This window comes from Salvelinus fontinalis, chromosome 20 (genome assembly GCF_029448725.1).
Source record: "Salvelinus fontinalis isolate EN_2023a chromosome 20, ASM2944872v1, whole genome shotgun sequence".
In the NCBI taxonomy this organism is placed as follows: Eukaryota; Metazoa; Chordata; class Actinopteri; order Salmoniformes; family Salmonidae; genus Salvelinus; species Salvelinus fontinalis.
This window is the reverse complement of record NC_074684.1, coordinates 23405309-23431203: the sequence shown is the minus strand read 5'-3', so window position 1 is coordinate 23431203 and position 25895 is coordinate 23405309. Positions and strand designations below refer to the sequence as shown.

Genomic DNA, 25895 nt, shown 5'->3' with positions numbered 1-25895 from the left:
GGCTTGCAGTGATGTGATGACGATTGTCACATCTCCTCACTCCAGTAGATGGTAGTAGAGACCTAAAATAGTTGGTATGATAAAGTTCAGGAAGCTTGGCAGTGTAAATTGGTAAATGAGACAGATCATCAGACAATTTTCAAGGACTTATGTTTAATATGGACAACAAACAAATGACAAGGACAGTATTATTCTGCATACCGTACAGGCTAACACCCATTTTGTCGAATAGCTTCCCTCAGTTTGAGGCTACATGTTAAAACAACACATGCTGCTTTGATAATCTTTAAGTCAATGCTAGATTCAAAATGAACTAGCATCATTCAGGAGATGGTAGTGCATTGCACTTGACTTATACATACATAGGAAATTCAGCACAGACTGCTACATTTTCAAGGTTGTTTAGTCTGCTGAGGAAGAACTACTGTGTTTAATGCTTACAGAGAAAGGTCTTGCATGTTAGAAGGGAACGTGGCTGGTTCTGAACCTCTGGATCAGAGGAACCAGCTCTGACTTGTTGAGGGTGTGTGGGTACAGACTCATCACATAGTCTACCATGCTGGGGGGGAAGAGGGTGCTGAGCTGGTTCTTCACACTCTTCCTCTGCTCACTCTCTGGAGCTTTACCTTCATTGGACCTGGTCATCTCCACTATCTCACCAGAGAGGCCCTGTCCCAGGCTGTGTTCTGGGAGGCTATGACTCTGCCTTTGTGGGGGAGGACTCTGAAAGTACTGCTGCTCTGTGAAATGGATGGGGTTACTGTGAACAACATAGGAGCTCTTTCTTAGCTGTGGCTGGAGATGCTGGTGGCCGTACATGCACCGACTGCACTCACAGCTCTGTGAGTGGTCACAGCCACACTGTAGCAGTCTTTGGGGGGCATAGTGGACTCCCGAGGAAGGCCCACCCAGGCTGAGCCTCTGTGTGTTGCTGCAGTGACTGTGGCTGCTGTAAGTGCTGGAGGGGTAGACGTCCCCACTGCCCTGGCTGCAGCCGGCCACCCCGCTGCTGTATGTGTAAGACACCCCGGGCCCCTTGGTGTTGTTTGTCTGGTCCTGAACATATAGTCTGGACAGGGAGGCCTCCATGGAGCCAAAGGCCTCGTCAGTGTCTGGGCTGGGGCAGAAGTGGTGGCTGGACTTGTGGTGGAGAGCTGGGCTGCCTGTTTCTCTCTGGCCGGTGAACTGATCACTTGGTGAAGCCCTGTGGGAATGGGAATGTTCATTTTTTCTAAGGTGAGGCGGTGTGGAAGGATATCTGTGTAGATGATTAGTAGTGTGATCCGGCTCATAAAGGGATGTGTAGATATGGGCCTCCTGGCCGAGGCCTGAGGGGAGAAATGACCACTCCCTGTCTGTCAGAGCAGCAGGTTTGCTCTTGGCTCTAAGCTCATCTGCTACAGACAGCTGCGATTGGTTGGAGCGCTCTGGGTGGTAGAACTTGCACTTCACTCCATAAGTACACTTCTTCCCTGGAAAGAAACATAAGGAATATTTATGAGCTTTCAAAAACATGGCTCACATATATAACCCTGTAACTCTTTAAACAGACTGTCAACTAGGATGTGTGTCTGTCTGAGAGCACTCACTGTAAAGCCCTCTTCCCCCCTTCTTTAGTACTGTAAACACACTTAGCAAAGCAAACAAAATATGTCTAGTCTCCAGCCTGTTTTTGTTCCACTAGGTACACGGCAGAGTGCTATGAGGGTCCGTTGTACTCCTCTGACAGGAATAATCCCAGGCCTGCCGTTAGCTCTATTATCCTGGGTGTTGATAATAAGGTATTTTGTTTGTGAGTGGCGCTGTGCTGTAGCCTTGGAGTGGTGCTGCTCTCTCATTGCCAACAGCCGACTGACAGGCAGCCAAATGAAATCACAACTGACCCAACTACTAGTCACAAACTACAAATCAAATCCAGCTCAGCTGGCTCACATTGGATGAGTTACAGTCAAAACCCCCAGGTGAATGAGGTAGGAAACTGAAAATAAAAGTGTGTATTGTAAAATATCTACCAACCATACGGGCAACGCTCCTTCTTGTTTTCTGGGGTCCACTGCTTTATTCTCAGAAAGTTGTCAATTGTTGGGCCATTCCTTCCCAGAGGATCATCAGGAGGCATGAACCTTGAGTATAAAGTCATATGAATATGATGTAAAAATGAACCTTGAATATAAAGTCAAATGAATATGATGTAAACATGAACCTTGAATATAAAGTCATATGAATATGATGTAAACATGAACCTTGAATATAAAGTCATATGAATAGGATGTAAACATGAACCTTGAGTATAAAGTCAAATGAATATGATGTAAACATGAACCTTGAATATAAAGTCATATGAATATGATGTAAACATGAACCTTGAGTATAAAGTCAAATGAATATGATGTAAACATGAACCTTGAATATAAAGTCATATGAATATGATGTAAACATGAACCTTGAATATAAAGTCATATGAATAGGATGTAAACATGAACCTTGAGTATAAAGTCAAATGAATATGATGTAAACATGAACCTTGAATATAAAGTCATATGAATATGATGTAAACATGAACCTTGAATATAAAGTCATATGAATATGATGTAAACATGAACCTTGAGTATAAAGTCATATGAATATGATGTAAACATGAACCTTGAATATAAAGTCATATGAATATGATGTAAACATGAACCTTGAATATAAAGTCATATGAATAGGATGTAAACATGAACCTTGAATATAAAGTCATATGAATATGATGTAAACATGATGCCCAAAACTCTTGAAGTCATGTCTTCATTACAGATGTATTACAAGTATATAAGCAGGAGGGATTTTGTAGGTGGTGGAACAGGTGGTATACCATCTCTCATTTGCTCATATATCCTCCTTATAGGCCCTGCATCAGATGCCCTCTTAGATGCTGTAAGTCTTAGTGTTGGGACTTACTTGTCATTGGCGAAGCTGTACATCAACAGCCTTTCCTCTATGAATGTCTTCCACTCTGGTTTCTCTATCTGCAGATCTCTGTAGTTGTCATTGGACACAACGATGCCATCGGACTCGTAGGCTAGTTTGATGATGTAGCGGTCGTCGTAACACACCACTCTCTTCCCGTTGACGCAGCGTGACGGGGTGTACACCAGGATCTTTCTCTTCTCCAGCTCATGGAGGATGTGCTGATCTGCAGGGTCACGTGACGAGAGGTTAGAGTTCCATAGACTTGATGGATTGTATCATATCAATCATTTAAAAGACAAGAAAGTAGTGCACAGCATACAGGGTGTAAACAACAATTCTCAGTTATAAAAGACCATCAATACTGTATGGTGTAGGAGCTCAGTGTGTTGGTGACCTGTGGCTCCACAGTGCCATCTAGCCCTGGTCAGATAGTATAACAGGTGTGTCCTACCTGTCATGGGGGCTTCAGGACGGGGTTGCTCCTTTCTCCACAGAGGCACGAACACTGTGATGTCACGGATACCTCTCTCCAAAAACCACCTGACTGCCAGCAACAGCCCCCGGCACGAAAACACTTGCTTGTTGCCATGGCTGCAAAGACAGGAGCCACAGTAAACATTAGCTTCCCTTTTTCAGTTCTAAAACGACTGCCACGTCTCTTCTTCCTTTTCAGGAAGCCAGCTAGCTGTGTGACTCACCTACTCCAATTCATGTGAACTCTTTTGCATAGCCCAAGCAAAGAGACTGTTGTGTGTCCTTTAATCCCAGAAACAAGTCTAAAGTGAAAACTATCTCCCCAATGACCAAAAACTGGAATAACAGAAAGTCTTGGAGAAGATATAATGTTACACTTTTGTAACCTTGTATCACATGTGAGCTGCAGCATCCTATTAGTGGTGCGATGTCTCCAGCAATACTTTAGACAGGCCTAAGACCTATGGTGCTATAAGGCCTCCCAGACCCTGACTGACAGCAGATCACAGGGAGTGGATCATTTGCCTATACATACAGCACTATATATAGCGTGGGGTTTCCCTGCACTCAACCATCAGGAAGTGGTAGGCAACTTTGCATGACAGGACACCAAAGATAAGACATTGTTGCCTTATAAAGCCACTGGGGCAGGGCACCGAACCCAACAACAATAGTACAGGTTATAGAAAATACACAATCATTAGTAGAAAGATGTACTTTGCTTAGAAAGTTTAGGTAGTGTTTGGAGTTAAAGCTTTAGGGACAGAGACCTTTAGGAACAAGGAAACTCAGGACTTGAGTAATCAAAGGCTGCTTTGTAAGCAAACTGTCACTGAGATTTATGCCAGAGTTCATTTGAGTAAGAGGAGTGAGTTTGCCTGAGAAGTAGAATCCTTCAAAGTTCACCCCCCCCCCGCCCCCCCCCCCCCCCCCCCCCCCCCCGCCCCCCCAGCTTTAGTTTGAGACACGTGATCTGTTTTGGACAAAATAACATCTGATTTATGAGAAGTGAACTTCTCGTTTTGTTCCTCTCAGTTTCGGGCTGTAGTGTCAACACCTCCCTCTATCACCTGTTGATTATTTCAAAGTATTTGTAGCATGTGCTTTTCACTATTGTTATAACACATCTGACAATACAGGTGCTATGGGTGACCAGATAAATCGCTATATGGTGTTATGTTTTCATTAGTACATACATTAGCTTAATTAGTGCCAGCATTTTATTTAATACTCTGTCTTTATCTATTTAATGCTAAAATTCCTATAGTCCAAAATGAAGTAGTACTCTCACCTCATGGCCACATTGCTTCCATCAATTACCACCGGTCTGAATCCCAAAGTGGGATCCCTGTCTGTAGCTGAGCTGGGCCGTAGGGACTGGCTGGGTTGGGGAGAGCTGCAGCCTCGAGGGACCAGCTGTGGGCTGGAGTGGGCTGAGCGACTGGATGGTATGGATGGGGTGGTGGTGGTTGTTGTAGTGGTGATTTGGCAGGTCTTGATCAGCTCCTCCAGTATTTCGTTGGTCTGGGCGTCATGACGCAGGCTCTCTAGCACACGCACAATGTCACTATGGGAGTAACCCAGCTTGAGGAAGCGCTCCACTTTTCCATGCTGCTGTTCCATGCTGCTGGTCCTCAGCTCAGTGTGGCACACTGCCTCAGGTCTGTCAGTGTCTAGTAGTAGTGTCCTTCCAGGCTCTTGTCAGGACTCTGTCTGTTGGGGAATCCTCCTCGTCTTCCTTTTCTATCACTTCATCACGGTTTCCACAACAACAGCATCAGTTTTGGAAGATCTGACAGGTGCAGGAAGGCCAGGGGGGGGGGGGGGGGGGGGGGGGGGGGGGTGAGGCAGCCTCAACTCTGTAAACACATGAAGAAGCATGGTGGAGGTCACGGGGCTTTCAGACACTTTCAATGTGGTTAGGTGCACACTGCACAGGGATAGAATCGGCTGCTCGCGCCGCCAGTCTCATGACTGCACGCAGACGCTCACGTCATACTGGTCTAGAAAGCCCCTATATGCTCAGGTGAACTTAAATAAAGTGTTTGATACAACTGGCGTCCGTTGTCATAACAAATATAGACCACCGGAATTAATGAGGATATTCCTCTCTTTGAACCAAAACAGAAATGTTTTAGGATATTTGTTTCGCAAATACTTTACACCAGTCCAGTCAGACACATCCTCCATTTAGTGGTCTGGAAAACCCCAATAATTATTTTACAAAGTGACTCTACTAATGACTGAGTATAAAAGGTAGAAAAGTGACATGCTGTGCATACCTTCACCACACCCTTTACCTTCTATTCTGGGTAGGCCTATGGAATCTAAGAATAGCAACATATTTAGAAAGTGTTAAAAGCTTCAGGTATGTATTTTTCACCAATCGTGGACTATCATGGTGACAGTGTTACATGCAGTGTTACACACACACACACACACACACACACACACACACACACACACACACACACACACACACACACACACACACACACACACACACACGTATATGCCCCATATGTTCTTTAAGAGCACCCCTTCATCCCGGCCGCATTCAAATTTGAAAGGCACTGGTGTTTTCAAGATCAAATCTAATTTTATTTGTCACATGCGCTGAATACAACAGGTGACAACCTTAGACAGAGTAGACCCAACAGACCTGACAGGAGTTTGATAAGAGACGTGTTTAATGTTTATTGATACATCATAAAAGCCTCTTGGAGAATAAGGAAGAAAATGTCAGGCTAAGATAAACATTGCTCAGTTTACAAGTAAACTCTAATGGAGAAGCATATCATGCCAGTTAATCCACAACTATATAGGGGTGATAATTCCAAGATAAATATGGGTTACGATACCCCACACCCCACTCATTTGCACGTGACAAAAGTGAGATTAGGGTTGTTGATCTTATACCTCTGAATAGTTTGAACAATCTACTTCTAACCACATCCTCTCTCACCGCTGCATCTCAAACCAGAACACCCTTTCTGCACAACCTCTACAAGACTAGACACAGTCCTGAATGCAGAGTATGAGGCTTCCCACGCCTGTCTTACAACGGTCACACACTTTGTGTCTCACTGAACACTCGCTGCGAACTGTGTGGTAGTTGAAATGAACACTTGCCAAACTCTCAAGCACACAACATAAAGACAATCCCAGTGAACTAGCAAAGAAACCAACACTACCAAAATAAATTATATCAGCTCTAAGAAGTTACAAACATTTACATACAGTAAACCTTTGCAACTGAACAAGATTTGGATATTAGGTGGACTGTGTGCTTATTCTGCTCCCTCTCTCTCTCTCTCTCTCTACTTACAGTTCCAGTGAGTGGCAGTTAGAAGGAGCATCAATCAGCCTGCTTGTCTGGTGGAGAACCTGTTGATGTGTGTGAGAGAGCGTCAATCTCATGGAAAGACAGAACCTGTGTGTACTCTTATTAGTCATATGAGGAAGTCTCCAGAGACTTTGTTCAGACCAATGCCAGCAAGGAAGCAAAAGACAAATGCAATCATTTCACTTCCTCATCTGAGCCCAATACAGAGTTTGGGTCAGAATGCAGCTTGTTATAGGTAAGCCCTTAAGAGTTCTTCCCCTCTTTCTCTGATCTTCCTGGTGTGGCATTACAACACAGTGGGACTGCCTGAGACTTGATACTGTACCTACCCAGTTACCCAGCACTGTTCTTACTTTGTACTGTTACATAATGTTCAGTAGTAGGTGAAGTTCTATTGAATATGAGGTTAGTTGTTGAAATATGAGCAGCATGTATTAGATTCATATCGTAAAAGCAGAAGTTTAATAACCCCAACATACACCACATGTGGCACCTTATTTGGGGAGGATGGGCTCGTGGTAATGGCTGGAGCAGAATAGGTGGAATGATATCAAATTTCATTCGCTTCGTTCCAGCCATTATTATGAGCCGTCCTCCACTCAGCAGCCTCCACTGACGTACACACACTATCACACACATCATTTTGAATCTGAAACAAGATAAATAGCTTTCAGGAACGGTGAAATATAATTCAATTTGCATAACATGCCATGGTGGTATGTCTCTCAAAATAAAGTCTTTAGTTGAAAATCTAGAGCTTGTCTTTCTTGTGATACAGCACACACACAGAGGCTGATACTACTACATATTTCCCTCTGGAATGCCAGACACCATTTCCTCCTGCAATAAACTCACCCGCTCTCTGAATCGTGGCTGCAGCTCAACTGACAGATGAGATTGACAACAGACAGACCCATAATCCCTCCCCTTGAGAGTCAAGTTGCTCTTAAATTAAATGTTTTGGCCATACAGGTTTAGATTCAAGGACATTATATTTATTCAGTACACATAAATATGCAAAAACACCCAGGCTACATATTTGCATGAGATTTAAAACGTATGACAAATATTGAATACATGTATTTGGACAATATAGTATCATGTTACAAAGGAGTTGAGTGAACAACAGATGATGGTCACCCAAGCTACAGTTCAAATATTTTGCATGCATGCATACAGCACAGCATAATGCTCAATGTACAGTAAACCTTATTCGGATGATTAAAATTGCATTGTGACACAATACAATAGGTTAGTTACCTCTCAATGTGGATGCTTGAGGTACTTAATGACAAAACAAGACATTTGATGATTGATATATTTACAGAATATTTTCGTGAATATGTTTAAAGAAATAAAGAAATAAATTTCTGGTTAGGGTGAGGCATCCTTGTAGGCCATGCATGACAGCGGTTTTCTCAGGAACAGTTTCCACATACAGCAGTTAAACTGGTAGAGATTCCTAGGAAAGTGTCTTAAACATCCTTATCTACCTGCATGTACTGAGAATAAATGGATAAGTTATTTATAATGTATTTTTCGTTATGTGTCGGACCCCAGTAAGACTAGCTGTTGCCATTGGCTTTGGCTAATGGGGATCCTAATAAATCTAATCTAAATCAAATAAGTGGAAGGTTCATTTTACAGAGCAAGTAGATTTGATTTATTTTGATGGATATGCTATTAAGTGAATGAATGAATGACTGCTTTTTAGTGCAGTTCCAAGTGTTTGGTCTTTACAAAGATAAAGGTTTAGTACATTATCTAAACATAGGTTTCTGCCTCACAGGTTGATTACTGGTCTATCCTCTTGGTGTACTTTCAATCAGGTACTGTAAATACACAGTGAGTAAGATCTACACCATTGGAGAAAGAAAAAAAACACATTTGTGCTTTCAGTTCCTTTAAAGCTATGGTTTTTCTTCCACACATTGGTGAAATGGAGAAGGAACACAGCAGGTAATCATGACGTGTGACACCATCGACAACAGGCTTCAACATGATCATCACATGACTCATATGGGCGGCTTGAGCACGTTGAGCTGTAGGCGTATGAAAGAGTAATTGAACCTTTATTTAACTAGGCAAGTCAGTTAAGAACAAATTCTTATTTACAAAGACGACCTATAAAAAAGGCAAAAGGCCTCTTGCAGGGACGGGGGCTGGGATAAAAAAATCTAATAAAAAAAAAATAGAACAAAACCCACATCACGACAAGAGAGAAACCACATCACTACATAAAGAGAGACCTAAGACAACAACATAGCATGGCAGCAACACATGACAACACAGCATGGTAGCAACACATGACAACACAGCATGGTAGCAACACCACATGACAATAACATGGTAGCAACACATGGTAGCAGCACAACATGGTAGAAGCACAAAACATGGTACAAACATTATTGGGCACAGACAACAGCACAAAGTCAAGAAGGTAGAGACAACAATACATCACGCAAAGCAGCAACTGTCAGTAAGAGTGCCCATGATTGAGTCTTTGAATGAAGAGATGGAAATAAAACTGTCCAGTTTGAGTGTTTTTTGCAGCTCGTTCCAGTCAATAGCTGCAGCAAACTGAAAAGAGGAGCGAGCCAGGGATGTGTGTGCTTTGGGGACCTTTAACAAAATGTGACTGGCAGAACGGGTGTTGTATGTGGAGGATGAGGGCTGTAGTAGGTATCTCAGATAGGGGGGAGTGAGGCCTAAGAGGTTTTATTGCGACGGGTTTACAGAGTTGACCAGTTTACAGAGGAGTATAAAGTGCAGTGATGTGTCCTATAAGGTGAATAGGTGACAAATCTGATGGCCGAATGGTAAAGCACATCTAGCCGCTCGAGAGCATCATTACCTGCCGATCTATAAATGATGTCTCCGTAATCTAGTATGGGTAGGATGGTCACGTGAATCAGGGTTAGTTTTGCAGCTGGGGTGAAAGAGGAGCGATTACGATAGAGGAAACCAAGTCTAGATTTAACTTTAGCCTGCAGCTTTGATATGTGCTGAGAGAAGGACAGTGTACCGTCTAGCCATACTCCCAAGTACTTGTATGAGGTGACTACCTCAAGCTCTAAACCCTCAGTGGTAGTAATCACACCGGTGGGGAGAGGGGGATTGTTCTTACCAAACCACATTACCTTTGTTTTGGAGGTGTTTGGAGTAACTTCTTATGGCTGCAGGGGCAGTATTGAGTAGCTTGGATGAAAAGGTGCCCAGAGTAGACTGCCTGCTCTTCAGTCCCAGTTGCTAATATATGCATAATATTACTAGTATTGGATAGAAAATAATCTGAAGTTTCTAAAACTGTTTGAATGATGTCTGTGGGTATAACAGAACTCATATGGCAGGCAAAAACCTGAGAAATAAATCCAACCAGGAAGTGGGAAATCTGAGGTTTGTAGGTTTTCAACTCATCGCCTATCGAATACACAGTGGGATATGAGTCCGTTTGCACTTCCTACAGCTTCCACTAGATGTCTGTCTTTAGAACCTTGTCTGATGCTTCTACTGTGAAGTGGGGCCGAAGGAGAGGGGATTGAGTAAGGTCTATCATGAGCTGAACATGCACTGACCATGCGCGTTCATGTGAGAGCGAGCTCTGTTCTATGCATTTCTGAAGACAAAGGAATTTTTGAACATTATTGAAGATTTATGTTAAAAACATCCTAAAGATTGATTCAATACATTGTTTGACATGTTTCTACTGACTGTTACGGAACTTTTTGACATTTCGTCTGCTTTTAGTGAACGCGCTTCGTGACTTTGGATTTGTTTACCAAACGCGCTATCAAAAGTAGCTATTTGGACATAAATGATGGACATTAGCGAACAAAACTAACATTTCTTGTGGAAGTGGGAGTCCATTCCAACGAAGATCAGCAAAGGTAAGTGAAGATTTATAATGCTATTTATGACTTTTGTTGACTCCACAATTTAGCGGGTAACTGTATGGCTTGCTTTTGTTGCATTAAGAACAAGTTTATCTTTAATTCTATGTAAAACATGTATCTTTCATCAAAGTTTACAGTTTATTCTGTTATTTGATGTGGCTCTCTGCAATTTCTCAGAATATTCGGGAGGCATTTCTGAACATGGCGCCAATGTAAACTGAGGTTTTTGGATATAAATATGAACTTTATCGAACAAAACATACATATATTGTGTAACATGAAGTCCTATGAGTGTCATCTGATGAAGATCATCAAAGGTTAGTGATTCATTTTATCTCTATTTCTGCTTTTTGTGACTCCTGTCTTTGGCTGTGAAAATGAATTTTAATTATGAGATTTCTGTTGTTTGAATTTGGCGCCCTGCACTTTCACTGGCTGTTGTCATATCGATCCCGTTAACGGGATTGCAGCCCTAAGAAGTTTTAAGGTCAGAGAAAGCTTGTTGAACACTAAGAAAGCTTTGTTTTAGAGCATTCAACACAACATCTTGGGAGGGGCCAGCTGTGTATAAGTATCACCACTTTTGATAAACAGGGCAAAATAGAAATTGGCCTATAACAGTTAGGATCAGCTTGATCTCCCCCTTTCAATAAAGGACGCACCGTGGTTGTGACTAACCTCAAGACATGAGGCAATCAAATATCACTTGACAGTTGTGGAGGCAAGGCAAATGAGAGCTCTCTATTCCTCCTACTCACCCACTGGCTCTATGTCTCAGGAGGACCCGCCCTCGCCACTTTCACTGAGCTGTTTGATATTTATTTGATAACAGGGGAAATAAGTGAGAGGGTGGAACCTTTAAAAAGAACCTGATACATTTCCTGGAACTGACAAACACTTTATATCACAGTAGATATCAACACTAGAAAACATCAGACGCCAAATTCATGCACAGCCATGCACATAAGAAACAATAGATATCAGGCCATTTATTCTAAATCAGATTGTCTTGTATAACAAAGTAGAAAAGAACAACTTGAAAGTGGGTGAAGTTTTTCTAACATTTGAGCAGATTTGTATTGTTGACCGAATAAGTTATTGTCTAGCCTTATCTTTAACTACTATTCAAAAGGCTTAATTGCACAAATACATTCCTAGCTCTTACAACTGACCCACTCACTGCATGTGCACACACTGGTTGAATTAATGTTCCTTCAAAGTATTGTGATGTGGAATCAACGTTGAAAATACATTGAATTTAAAAAAAAAATCTATCAACCAGTACTGTTTTCATTTACAGTGCATTCGGAAAGTATTCAGAGCCCTTGACTTTTTCCAGATTGTTACGTTAAAAATATGTTTTCTTTTCTCATCAATCTACAAGCAATACCGCATACTGACAAAGTGAACAGGTTTTTAGATTTTTTTTCAAATGTATTAAAAATAAAAACAGAAATACCATATATATATTTATAAGTATTCAGACCCTTTGCTATGAGACTTGACATTTAGCTCAGGTGCATCCTGTTTCCATTGATTATCCTTGAGATGTTTCTACAACTTGATTGGAGTCCACCTGTTGTAACTTCAATTGATTGGACATTATTTGAAAAGGCACACACCTGTCTATATAAGGTTCCACAGTTGACAGTGCATGTCAAAGCAAAAACCAAGCCATGAGGGCGAAGGAATTGTCCATAGAGCTCCGAGACAGGATTGTCGAGGCACAGATCTGGGGAAGGGTACCAAAACATTTTTGCAGCATTGGAGGTCCCCAAGAACACAGTGGCCTCCATCATTCTTAAATGGAAGAAGTTTGGAACCAACAAGACTCTTCCTAGAGATAGCCACCTGGTCAAACTGAGCAATCGAGGGAGAATCTCTGGTCTGATGAAACCAAGATGAAACTCTTTGGCATGACTGCCAAGCGTCACGTCTCGAGGAAACCTGGCACCATCCCTATGGTGAAGCATGGTGGTGGCAGCATCATGCGGTGGTGATGTTTTTCACCGGCAGTGACTGGTAGACTAGTCAGGATCGAGGGAAAGATGGACGGAGAAAAGTACAAAGAGATTCTTGATAAAAACCGGTTCCAGAGCGCTCAGGACCTCAGATTGGGGCAAAGGTTCACCTTCCAACAGGACAACGACCCTAAGCATACAGCCAAGACAACGCAGGAGTGGCTTCAGGAAAAGTCTCTGAATGTCCTTGAGTGGCCCAGCCAGACCCTGGACTTGAACCTGATCCAACATCCCTGGAGAGACCTGAAAATAGCTGTGTTGCAATGCTCCCATCCAACCTGACAGAGCTTGAGAAGATCTGCAGAGAAGGGGAGAAACTCCCCCAATTCAGGTGTGCGTAGCTTGTAGCATCATACCCAAGAAGACTTGAGGCTGTAATCGCTGCCAAATGTGCTTCAACAAAGTACTGAGTAAAGGGTCTGAATACTTATGTAAATGGTATTTCAGCGTTTATTTTAAATATGTAAAAATTCAAAGAATCTGTTTTTGCTTTGTCATGATGGGGTATTGTGTGTAGATTGATGACGGGGGGGAAAGTATTTAATAAATTTTTTAAATAAAGCTGTAATGTAAAAATCTGGAAAAAGTCAAGGGGTCTGAATACTTTCTGAATGCACTGTATATTAGGAACATGTGGTAGCTAACTAGCTTGTTAACTGTTTACAAACAAATTAGTAAATGTGCTCAAAAGCCAAACAGCTACCTAGCTAGTTGATTGCTGAGGCTAGTTAAAAAGGACTAGTTTTGAAAGTTCTCATCTTATCTTTTTGAACATTCAAAGCAACTGGGGAGCATCCATGGCAGGCATTGTCACCTTAAGTTTTCTACAGAACTTCTGATTGATAGGAAGCATGAGCACCACCAATCAGCCTTAACCACTGTCCACACACCCGTCATTTCTATGACAACTAGCGTAGCCATGTTAGCAAATGACTACTGTCTGAACAAAAACAAATCTGAGTTGGTCACTTGTAACAAAACTGTATTGAGCATTACGGTCTGAAGTGTGAACAAGGCTTTAGTACATAGACGTAGGCATCTGGATGGTAGACTTGTTCTCACTGAGGTGCATTACCCCTCATGTACCAGTAGGAGGCAATGTTCTGGCAGGAACTGGGACTGTAGCTTCACATTTTATTTCAATATATCTCTTTATTTAGGTTGTTGGCATGACATTAAAATAATGACGTTGATTCAAACATTTTACTATTAAAATATGGCCAAATGAAATATGCCTAATCAAATATGAAATTCAACAATTTCAACCACCCAATATAGTATGAAAATGATTAACGTTTCTACGTGGAATTTAACGCAACTTCAATGTATACACAGTTCTGATGATTATGTTGGAATTAGATTGACTGACTTAAATACATTGATGTAACAACCTGTTAGTCAAGTTTTACCCTAATTTCAGTGTTTACAAGCTGGTTGAAATGAGATTGAAAACAGTAGTTTGATAACTTTTTTTGAAATACTATTTATTTTCCACATATGCTTCCACGTCACAATACGTTGACAAATTACGTTGAAACAACGTTGATTCAACCAGTGTGTGCACAGTGGGGAGACATTTCACTTTGTACACCCGGCTGTCTCTAGAACAAAATGATGACTATGACTGTCAAAGAACTGTACACTTCCCTTGGTCCTTCCTAATTCTGGTCAATGATGGGAATCAGCTTCTGACCGTGGGATCCTACAACTGTCTGCTCATGATTTACCTTTCTACAGGGCAATTATATTCACTCCTTTTGTCAAGTTTAATTTGCTCTCACTCAGGTACTGTGGGCTGTTGGGGAAGTCTGACAGTGGTTAGATATGGGGGTGGAAAACAAAACTTGCATACCTCTGTCTCTCTGCAGTCTTTTTACAACTTGAACCACGCTAAACCTCACCGGCTTCCCTCCAACAACCATCTGGTTCCACCACCACCCCACCCCCACACAAGTTAAAAACAACCCATTTTGGGAAGCTTCAAAATGGCATCTCATTCTGAGAAACAACCAAATGTGAAATGATTCCAAATGTCAACAGACCAAACATGGTGAATGTTGACTTGGGTCTCTTGTGCTTTAACTCAGGGAACTCAGAGGGGGCTAGAAGTGGTGGCCCACAGCATTGCACAAGGAGAGGCCCTGTGGAAAACTCAACGACTGTTCGCTAGCTGCACACACTAACCCTCACTGTGCTATTCTTCTATGACTGCCAAGGCTGAAAACATTATTCTGAACACTTTTGGTCAGGACTGTATCGAATTACATATAGCCTAGCTCTCTTTTGGTTTTCCCCCCACATCCCAATATACTTCAACACAGGATTCAGGTTGGGCTAACTGATCCTTTCTGACAGTACTGCCAAGATACACAGACCCAAAACATTTAAAACTGTCGCCAAAAGAGGATCCCTCATTTAGAAATGTAGCCCACACAACTTTCAGCTAGCATTGCTTCCTCCCACTTGTTTTCACTCAGCGAGGTGGAAGGTGAGACATCATGCTATTTCAGTGATATCACACTGGCCGACCTCGTGGAGAGGGTTACACAGGGAATTCCCTCTGTAGTGCACTCACTCAGACAGACAACTCATGTTTTCCATGCCCACTTAATTTATTTACTCTACAAAATCTGTAAGAAACTACAGTAAAAGGTCAAAGACAAACATGGGGGAAAAAACAATTCACCCGCCCTTTGATGAACAGAGAAAGAGAGGTGGGGTAGGTATAAGTCAAACTAAAAAACAAATATACTTATACAACCTTACTAACTGCCGAGGTTTTAGTCATGATGGGTCCCTGGTTCTGCTCTCCCAGACATGGGTGGTGGTGGTAGGGTAGTAGGGGCCACAGAGGCAGGTATTTGGGAGGACCAATTCCATTTCAATTCAGTCAATTCATGAAAAGAACTGACATTTATTTTTAAAGAGGAATTTCCAATTCCATAATTGATGGAAGTTGAAATGGAACGGACCTCAATCCCATTCCTCTCCCATCATCGGTGTCTGCTCCTCTCCTTGTCTTTAGACTTCTTGGGTGAGTGACTACGGCTACTCTCCCTGTGGCCCTTGTCAAGGCCCTCCGGGCGGTGCTTTTCATGGGACTTGCTGTGCTTATGGTGGCCGCCGCCGTCGTCTCTTTCCCTGGAGTGAGAATGCTGCCAGTCTGTCTTTTTCTCCCGCCGGGGTTCCTCCCTGTCCCACTGTAGGTATAACATGGGAGAGAAAGAGGTTTGAGGAAGGTTAGAGAAAAATCTTTGGAGTTGCAGTAACACAGCCAAGTCATACTCCGCAGAATGACTGTATAGCTGGAGTGACTGGTGTCACAACTGTTGAAATAATTGACCATACCCAAATCACATGAGCCATGCTTACTCATATTGTTACGATCGTCATATGGTGGAAGAGAGGAGGACCAAAGCGCAGCATGGTTAGAATACATTCTTCTATTTTTTGAAGACGAAAAACAAATTACACTTTATAAACTAAACAAAACAACAAACCGATGACCGTGAAGCTATATAAACAATGTGCTGACATGCGACATAGACAATCACCCACGAACTACCTAATGAATATGGCTGCCTAAATACGGTTCCCAATCAGAGACAACGATAGATAGCTGTCTCTAATTGAGAACCAATCTAGGCAACCATAGACATACATACACCTAGACTAGACACTGCCCCATAAACATACAAAACCCCTAGACAATACAAAACACATACATCCCCCATGTCACACCCTGACCTAACTAAAATAATAAAGAAAACAAAGATAACTAAGGCCAGGGCGTGACACATATATTCTTACTCTAATGCTCTGACTTAACATTATTGTGAAACAAAGAACATTTTTCACAAACAATGAGTTGGGGAGACATTTTCAATCAACCTTGGATTTCTTGGACTTCCTGGTGTCCTTGTTGTCCGAGTGATTGTGCTTCTTGTCTTTGTGTTTTTTCTCAGCATGCCAATGGCTCGTTCCTTCTTCTCCTAAAAGCAGGTCGTACTTGGAGCTTTTGGGAACATTAAGTAAAACTTGAGGAAGTAAAGCGAGTAATTCTTTAAAAGGTTTGCCAATACAACATTTCAAAGAGAAACTCTTTCTTCCAGAGAAATGTAATTTCCTCCAACAGAAACATCTTCACAATAGTTGACCTCTCTAACCTGATTGCTATGTGAAATGGTGCACAGAGTTTAGTTATTTTATACGGTTCTAAACCCTATCGTTCACTTCATACGAATAGCAAATATAAAAACATTTAAGGATACTCTGGCTTAGGTTTGACTTTATCCTTAAGAGCTCATTTGTATCCCACGTCTTTTTCATAGGCCTTGAAGTCATCCTTCGTATACTTCCCACCTAGAAAACCAAAAAATACCTTGTTAAGTTCTCTACCTAGAAGAGAAGGTAAATGGCACATCCTTTTGCTAAAGTGCCTGATTAAGGCTTAAAGTCTCTGAAAGTATATATAATGCAATTACTGAAAAACCCAAAATATTAAAAAGAAGTTAATGAGTTATGTTTTAATAAGTGATTACCTTTGCTTTTCCATTTAATCTTTGAGACAGACTGGCTGAAGTCCACATGTACACGTCGGTCATCTATGAGCACGTTGTCCATCTTGAAGAAGGCCTTTTCACAGTCCCCCTCCTGTGGAGAGAAATTACATCAATTATATCTAAGAGGGTCAACTGAGCCCTTATGTGTATAGTGAATAAGGAAACAACCTATCAATTCAGTAAACAGAACCCTTTCAAGTGAATTAATGTGTACTCTCTCAATTTTGACTAACTGGTGCCCTCTATTTGTATTCTGCATAACTGCACTTAAACGATTCCAAAATGAATCGCTTTTTAGCTTAGTCTTGATTTGGACTTGTGAATCTGAGTGGATAATTTTTCAATGTTTAAAGAGGGCTAAAATTACTATATGCTAACTCATGGTACATAGAAATAAAGTGAAAACCAAACAAATACACATCTTTTCAAACTCAATGAAAGCATAGCACAGAGACTCTCCTGACTTCAAGCCTCTGATGATCTCACAGCTGTACAGAAATAAGAACATGTTAATATAGGATAATACACCAATATTCTACCAAGTCTCCTTTCAATTTCAATATTGAAATGGTTAGGACTAGGTCTATTTCTAATTAAATATTTATTGTAGTGTCATGGAGGCCAGTATGTTGAAATAGACAGGGTGAAGGAGTCTATCTTACCATTTAATAAGTCCGAAGCGAGAGAAGATGATTTCCAGGTCCTCATTTGTGGTCACAGAGTTCAGCTTACACGCAAACAGAACATTCTCCGGAAGTTTCACTTCTGCATCAGGAAGATCACCCACCTACACAAGCACATATGCACATAAACACGGCAACATCTCAAACCACAAAACTCTCATAAAACCACCATATAATCTTTACAACACTAATATGTTTACCAGCTAATTAACTACTGTTGGGTTCTTCAACAGCAATCAGTACACAAAGTGGTAATGTGGAGTGTTACAAAATCTCCTCTGCCATCACACCTGAAAGTATGTGCATCCTCTACAAGGTTAGGTGGACAGAACCACAAGACCCCCATCTCACCATCTCCAGAAGGATGGCCCGGGTCTTCCTTCAGCAGCTCATCCAGCCTCCTTACCATCTGTGTCGTTGATCACTTCCTCTGCTCCAATACGACCACTCTGCACACCAATGAGGGTTTGACTTTGCAAATCAACAAAAGGTGTACAGTACATAACATCAAAAAATCTAAAGTAACATCACAGTTACTTTTGTTCGGGTATTGAGAAAATCCTTCACCTTTCCTTTGATGAACAGAGAACTATAAATTAAACTTTATGGCTTTTTATGAAAGTAACATTGTTTCCAAATTGTTCAAATTTCATCCGCTTTTGCTCTGAAATGGGAGATATGCATTGCTTTGACTTCAAATGGTACCGAAAGTACCCATTCAGCTGTTCCTTGGTAGGCTCGGGGGAGCGGTCCGGCACGGGCAGGTTAGCAGGGTCATCGAAAGTGTCTTCCAGGATCACAGTGTGGTTTATCCTGCAATGACACAAAACAAGTATCACACCTCTCTTCTCTTCACTTTATACTGGGATGTCTGAGTAGGTCATTGCATCTACACCTCTGTATGGGAGCTATTCATGAGGGAATTTAGAAGTGTATTCAATTCTATTCTAATTTACCCCTAACATTGCTCCATTTAAATATGGTTCAAGGAAATGAAATCTGCTGACCTGATATCCTGAAAAGGGATGAAGTCCTTATCAACTAAGGTGTCATTAATCTTATCCAATACCCTCTGACACCTCACCTAACACAGTGTGGACCTCACCAGTGGTGATCGGGAATTGGGGGGTAAAGAGATTGTTACAGCACAAGTAAGCTGACCTGAACAGTTATGAGATTTCAGACGCTTGCTAGCTATCCTGCTCGAATCAGTAGGCTAACTTTGTTGTTTTCAAACTGCAGTTAAATCAAACCTTTATTTCACTAGGCAAGTCAGTTAAGAACAAATTATTATTTACAATGACGGCCAAACCCAGACGACGCTGGGCCAATTGTGAGCTGCCCTACGGGACTCCCAATCACGGCAGGTTGTGATACAGCCTGCATTCGAACCAGGGTGTCTGTAGTGATGCCTCTAGCACTGAGATGCAGTGCCTTAGACCGCTGCGCCACTTGGGAGCCCAAAATACTGAGGAGTTGGATGGCAGTTTTACCAACCTGAGAATCATGATGGTCACTGCCATTGTTTACCATGGACACCATCCCCTTCTTTCTGTTTGATCCATGGGTTTTTCTTTGCATCAAAGAAGCGGGCCTGGTCTCCATAAAGTTTACTGGTGGTATAGAAAAGACATCATTAAATTTACATTTTAGTCATTTAGCAGACGCTCTTATCCAGAGCGAATTACAGGAGCAATTCGGGTTAAGTGTAGCCTCTTTTAGAAACCAAGAGTGAAATATTTACACACTCGTCTCTAACATGTAGGCTCAGCATTGCCGAACAGTCCCATTACAAGTCAGAATGTTGTTCTAACTTTTTCCGCAGATTTTTTCCCTATGTCTGAAGTACTCTGATATAAAGATCCACAGGGAAATACTATCAACCCGACCTTCAGTACACTGGTCTGTATATCGGTTTGTATCCGGTTTTATTTTCAATAATGTTGCAATTCGCACATGACAAACCGAACCACAGACCAAACAGCAGACACTTCCAGCTGATTATGAGGAAACATGCTTCGGGTCAACTACGTTTAGTTACATTCGGCTATTGTTTACTCATTGTGCATCACGTGCAATGAGTCTAGAGATTGAAAACACAAGGGACATACCGGCGCTGAAAAAAAGTTGAATAAACAACACTCGCCTGTGAATACCCTATATCCTGTTCTTACCGCCAAAAGGATCAACAGCATGTACAACTGGTAAAGTAAGTGTAAATATCATTGTATTCAACATTCTGGCTTGTAGAGACCATTGCGTATTTTTAAGGGCTACCTCGGTCAGACTGAAAATCAATGGAGTAACCATTGGAGTAAACGTTCAGGCAAGGTTAAGTGCTTTGCTCAGGGCACATCGACACATTTTTCACCTATCAACATTCCTGTAATAAAACAAACAAACAGCTGTGATGATTTTAGACATTGATGCTGATGAAATGGACTGACCCATAGACAGATTCTCCACCACAGCCAGTCCCAGTTGGATCTCCAGTCTGCACAATAAAGTCTCTTTGGACATTGTGGACGAGGCAGTAGTTGTAGAATTTGATTTTGCATAACTTTAAAAAAGGAGATTTATCAGCATTATGAGAGCAACACATCACAAGACATTAGGAATTCCATTGCCGTTGATCCTGACTCTCAGTTCCATTATAATCACACATAAGAATCATTGGAGAAAAAAGGTGTCTTCTGTATGGGGGAGTTTTGCGATAAGGTTTTGGATACACAACTTTATAGGGTTAGGGTTCCCACACTGCCATATTTCCATGTTACATTGCTTGTTTACGGAAGACAGAGTGGAGTACCTGTAGTAATTAGCTATATGCATCTCTGAACACTTGTGCGTAAACAGAAGATGGACGCCACAAACGTGTTGTCACTGAAAAAATACTGTCAGCTGCAACTGTGTTAAAACCAGTCAAAACAGTATACAGCAGTGGAGGCTCTTCAGAGGAGGATCAGCCTCAGTGAATTTCATAAAAATAGTGAAATATTTAAAGTTATTGTTCTCACATTAAAACATACTGTTTTGCAATAAAGGTCTACAGTACCCTCAACAGAACTCTGTAGGGTAGCACCATGGTGTAGCCGGAGGACAGCTAGCTTCTGTTCTCTTCTGGGTACATTGACTTCAATACAAAACCTAGGAGGCTCATGGTTCTCACCCCCTTCCATAGACTTACACAGTAATTATGACAACTTCCGGAGGACATCTTCCAACCTATCAGAGCTTTTACAGCATGAACTGACATATTGTCCACCCAATCAAAAGATCAGAGAATGAATCTAGTACTGAAATAATAAGCTACTGCTAACTAGCACTGCAATGCATAACGTGGTGAGTAATGTTAGGGTACTCAGAGAGAAAGACAAGTTGAACAGGTTTGAACTAATTAATTGATAAAAAAATGGAGGGAGAGAGAGAGCTAACTATATATATTTTTATTACATTTTTTACTTTCACTTAAATTACTTAGCAAATGCAGCTAGCTAGTTTAACCTACTCAAACAGAGAGTGATATTACCGAAGTAAAGACAGTTTCAGGTTGGATATTCGCCTGTAGTTTTCCTTACTTCCATCAACAGCAGTTAGGGACCGTCAACATATTGACAAATCTAATTTTTCAAATTTCAATAGCTCTTTAACCATTACTCCTAAAACATTCAAAACTGGTTGTAGCTAACCCGATGGCATAGACACACATTTTCTTTTTGTCGATTTACATCTCACACTATTTTAAAATATTTATTTACATTTTTGAATTTCAATAGCTCTTTGGTCATATGACCTACTGACTTCAAACAAGGTTCAGAATGTCCAGTGACTACCCTTATATAGTAGTCACTATAGTTATTCCACTGTACTGGATCTAATACAAATTAGCATTTTACATACATTCATAAGTGTAATAACTTTTTATAACATACTGTGAAAAACTCTCTTGGCTGCTGGCTCTGTCACTTTCAGACACACGCAGAGCAGACTGAAAGGGAAAGGTAGCTCTTGACTTGAACCACAGGGGTTCTCTGTAAAGAGAGAGTAATCCAAAAGGCACAGACACACTCCTTGACTTTCAATTGGCACCCTTGACCTGTATGTATTCTCTCCTGATTGGTCTCCGTGGTGCTTAGTCAATGGGAACTCCGTTGCTGGCCCCATCATAAAGTTTTTACACAGTCTGGCAGTCTAACTAAAGTGCCAGAGGTATGAGGAGAGACATCCTCCTTTGTATTTATGGTAACAAATATTTCCTAACACTTTGGATCCTATTCTTGACACAATGCGTCAATGCAAAAAAAAAAAAAAGACTAATTACTGTCAATGAGTAACCTCAACCTTGTGGGTATGTGGGTGTTTGGGCCAATAAAGTGTCAATTCAATTTTACCACTGACTAGTCTCTCATGCCCCTATGAACGGGGACACAGGGCAATAGTTTTTCATCTAAACCAGCCATTTTTTACTGAAGTACACTAACCACTAATTGGGGCTCTTTTCTTGACACACAGTAGCAGTTTACCAAATAAGAAGTCAAGAAGATCAAAAAGTAGATTGTTGTAATGGTGTATTACATCCTGTGCTGGTCCCATTGTTATATCCATTCTGGATTCTGAGTGGTAAAATCATAGCTGAGAAATGCCTCTATGCATGTGTATACTGTATGTGGGAATGTCTGTCCTACATGTAGTGTTGATACATGGAATATTCCTCAACTGCATATATCATAATACTTCTATTTGCAATAGCAATTTATGTTCAACAACTGACATGTTCAGATATTATTTTGACAAACACACTTTAACACACTTTGGTGCTTACAATTAATTCTCGATTGTCATAGACTTAGACTGGAAACTGTCATCTGTGATCTTTGTGATATGACTTTCTTTAAGCACGTACTGATGAAACTGTCACTTAATATTTTTTTCTTAAAGTCTACAAACACTACATTTATTCACTCTGTGATAGGGTTGGATCCTATATGCTACTTTTATTATTCTCCTGTAAATGGTTCAGTGCCTATAATTTAGGTTGTGTGTAGAATGGGGTATAAAGGAAATTACCTCTATTAGATTATAGTGATAAGGAAATCAGCATACAGTTTTGGCCTGCGTATTTATTTGCCTATAACTAATCAGAATTCCATTATGTTTACATAAAAAAGAGAATACTGTACTTCAAAATGAGAAGATCCTGTCATGGAAAAGACAACTGGGTGGACTTAAAGTGGAAAGGATGGGAAATAACTCACACCATGCAACAGGACACCTTCAGCTGCGTGGTCTTTGTAATGCAGGTTTGATAGTTATATTTTCAATAATGAATGGTTCGCTGTTATGTGACAATTAGGTCAAAAAGTCTATTTTATTTTTTGGTGTAGATGGCCAAGGAAGTTGCACAAAACTTCCCCAACATCCCCTCCCAAATTGATATAGAACCTTCACAAAAAACACATGGAGCAACTGCGAAAATAAATGGCTGAGGATATACTAAAAATATCTGGTATGTAATGACATTTAATTCAAAGTAAATGTAAATTCTTTATTTTTATGTAGTTGTGTGGGACAGCCATATGTTCAGTTCATGCCTATGATTTCAGAGTTCAACAAAGCCAACAACTGCTTCAGGTGTGCCACTGATAAAGAACCTGGATGTGGCCCAAAGACTGACTGGGTTAGTAACTTTATTTAACATGTTTATAATCTTTTGACAACAGTGACGGCATGCAAGACAATTTATTATATAACACAATGGATGGCTAATTCGTCATACTGCATTGATATTTGATATAATTTATAACGTGTTACGCTTTGTTTTGTTTTAGATTGAATGTTTTGCATGCCAACGGTGGTTCCATGTGCTGTGCCTAGGAATGAAGACAAAAGAGTTCAGAGTGAAGAACACAAACTGGAAGTGCTGTCTTTGTTGTTGAAAATGTATGCTATACCCTATCCACACTGAAGAGGCTCTGAAATGTACATCAACCAGGGATAAAGAGAAAGTTAACACTGTGAAATGTTTAGTACTTATTTGAAGTAAAGTGTATGTTGACATGTTGGAAAAGATTAAAGGTCTACAATTTATGTTTAGTTTTTCAATATTCAATTTTCATTCATTGATTTTCTGGCCACCATTACTGTGGTTACATGTTCAGTATATGTATTGCCCAGCAAACCCACTGCAGCCTACCTCACTAGCTCACTCTCCATCCGTGCTTTGGACAATTAATAACATGACTCTCATACTTTGCCCTTTTCCTTTACGGTTGATATTAACGATGAAAGGAGATATTATCTGTCTCTCTCCTATTGTGTACCGCTGTTAAATACTGTGGCAAAATTTTCAAAAAAACTGGGAAAATAAGTACTTAGAACTACCAATTATTGTAGATAAATATTAAAGAAAAGGGTTAACAACACTGGACCCCCTAATTGTCAAACTAATATTAATGTACAACAATATAGAAGATACATGACTAGAGGTTATGCAATATGGGTGTATATCCACTGCACGCTTCTTAGGTGTGTAATTTACATGACCAAGGAGCTATTGAAATTTAAAACTATAAAAAATGTATGTTATACTGTGTGATTTTATAGTACACAAACAAGTGTGCAATATATAAGGCTGGTCTGTGGACATTCTGAAGTTTGTTTGAGTCCAGTAGGTCACATGACCAAGGAGCTATTGAAGTTTTAAATTCTGAAAAATTTATGTAAAATCGGGTGAGATGGAAATGGACAAACTATAGGGTGTGCAATGTGTAGGCCCAGTGAGTGTACATTCTGAACCTTGTTTGAAGTCAGTAGGTGACATGACCAAGGAGCTATTGAAATTGTATTTTTATTTTTTTTATTTTAAAGTACAAACATGTGAGATGAAAATGGACAAACTAAAGGGTGTGCAATGTTTAGACCCACTGAGTGTACATTCTGAACATTATTTGAGTCCAGTAGGTCACATGACCAAGGAGCTATTGAAATCTGAAAGTTTGAAAAATTCATGTAAAAACATGTGAGATGAAAATTGACAAACTAAAGGGTGTGCAATGTGTAGGCCCACAGTGGACATTCTGAACCTTGTTGGAAGTTAGGTCACATGAGCAAGGTGCTATTGAAATTTAAAAAATGTATGTAAAAACGTGTGAGACAAATTAACAAACCAAAGGGTTTGCAATATAGAAGGGTAGTCAGTGGATATTCTGAACCTTGAAATTCAAACGTAAACAAGTTTGTACTTTGTTTACGTTCCCTAACTAATTCAACTAGGAATACAAAATGCTGCTAACATTTCCACATGTTTATTCGTTTTGGAAAGCGAATTAATGTCCAAATCGTGAAAATAAGACCTGTGCAATGTTGTGCGAAATTTATCCAGCATCAGGACACTTATTTGGAGTCTGTGGCTCAAGTGGTTTGAAAGCGCGATTATCCAACTCGAAACTGTTTTTACCTCGGTGGAACTCTTCCAAGTCAAGGTAAGCTTTTGGTTTTACAAATGTATTGCCGCCGGTCTAACTGCTAAACTGTTTACTGACTATACTGCATGATTGTAGAGGGTTTACTAACGCGTTAGTTATTACGGTAGCTATGTTAACTATGAAGCTACTTTAGCTAATATGGTGACAACGATGTAGCGGTTATGATATGGAAAAGTTTTCGCTATGTCACAGGCAGCTGATGTGTTGTGCATTGAAGTCCACCAGCAAAGGGAAAATGTGAGAAGAGGAGAGCACGTAGATGCGAGAACGAATACAACAAGCTGTTTGTATGTGGCTATGAAAGTGAACTTTTTGTGCGCGATCAGGGCTGTATTCATTCCGCCGATTCTGTTGAAAAACGTTTCGTAAACGGAACGAAATGGGGATAAACATATGAATTTGTCCAATAGAAACTCTCGTTTACAACTGTTGGACTAATGACAACTACACCAGAGCCTAGACCTACTAGATGCAGGCAAG

At 40.7% G+C, this 25895-nt stretch overlaps 1 protein-coding gene, 1 long non-coding RNA gene and 1 pseudogene across 2 annotated transcripts; 1 reads left to right on the top strand and 2 right to left on the bottom strand.

The window, feature by feature from the left end:
- Positions 1-136: 136 nt before the first annotated feature.
- On the bottom strand, positions 137-5257 carry LOC129817544 (ribonuclease ZC3H12A-like). Its single transcript, XM_055872920.1, has 5 exons — positions 4718-5257; positions 3404-3543; positions 2941-3175; positions 2017-2123; positions 137-1472 (listed from the first exon to the last, which is right to left on the bottom strand). The coding sequence occupies exons 1-5, from the start codon at positions 5047-5049 to the stop codon at positions 460-462; spliced, it is 1827 nt and encodes a 608-aa protein (XP_055728895.1). The 5' UTR covers positions 5050-5257; the 3' UTR covers positions 137-459.
- An 8476-nt stretch (positions 5258-13733) lies between these two features.
- Positions 13734-19914, bottom strand: LOC129817541 (peptidyl-prolyl cis-trans isomerase-like 4; annotated as a pseudogene).
- On the top strand, positions 19900-24018 carry LOC129817542 (uncharacterized). Its single transcript, XR_008753713.1, has 5 exons — positions 19900-20140; positions 23100-23231; positions 23316-23437; positions 23535-23608; positions 23760-24018. It is a non-coding gene; the product is annotated as an uncharacterized LOC129817542 (long non-coding RNA).
- Positions 24019-25895: the final 1877 nt, after the last annotated feature.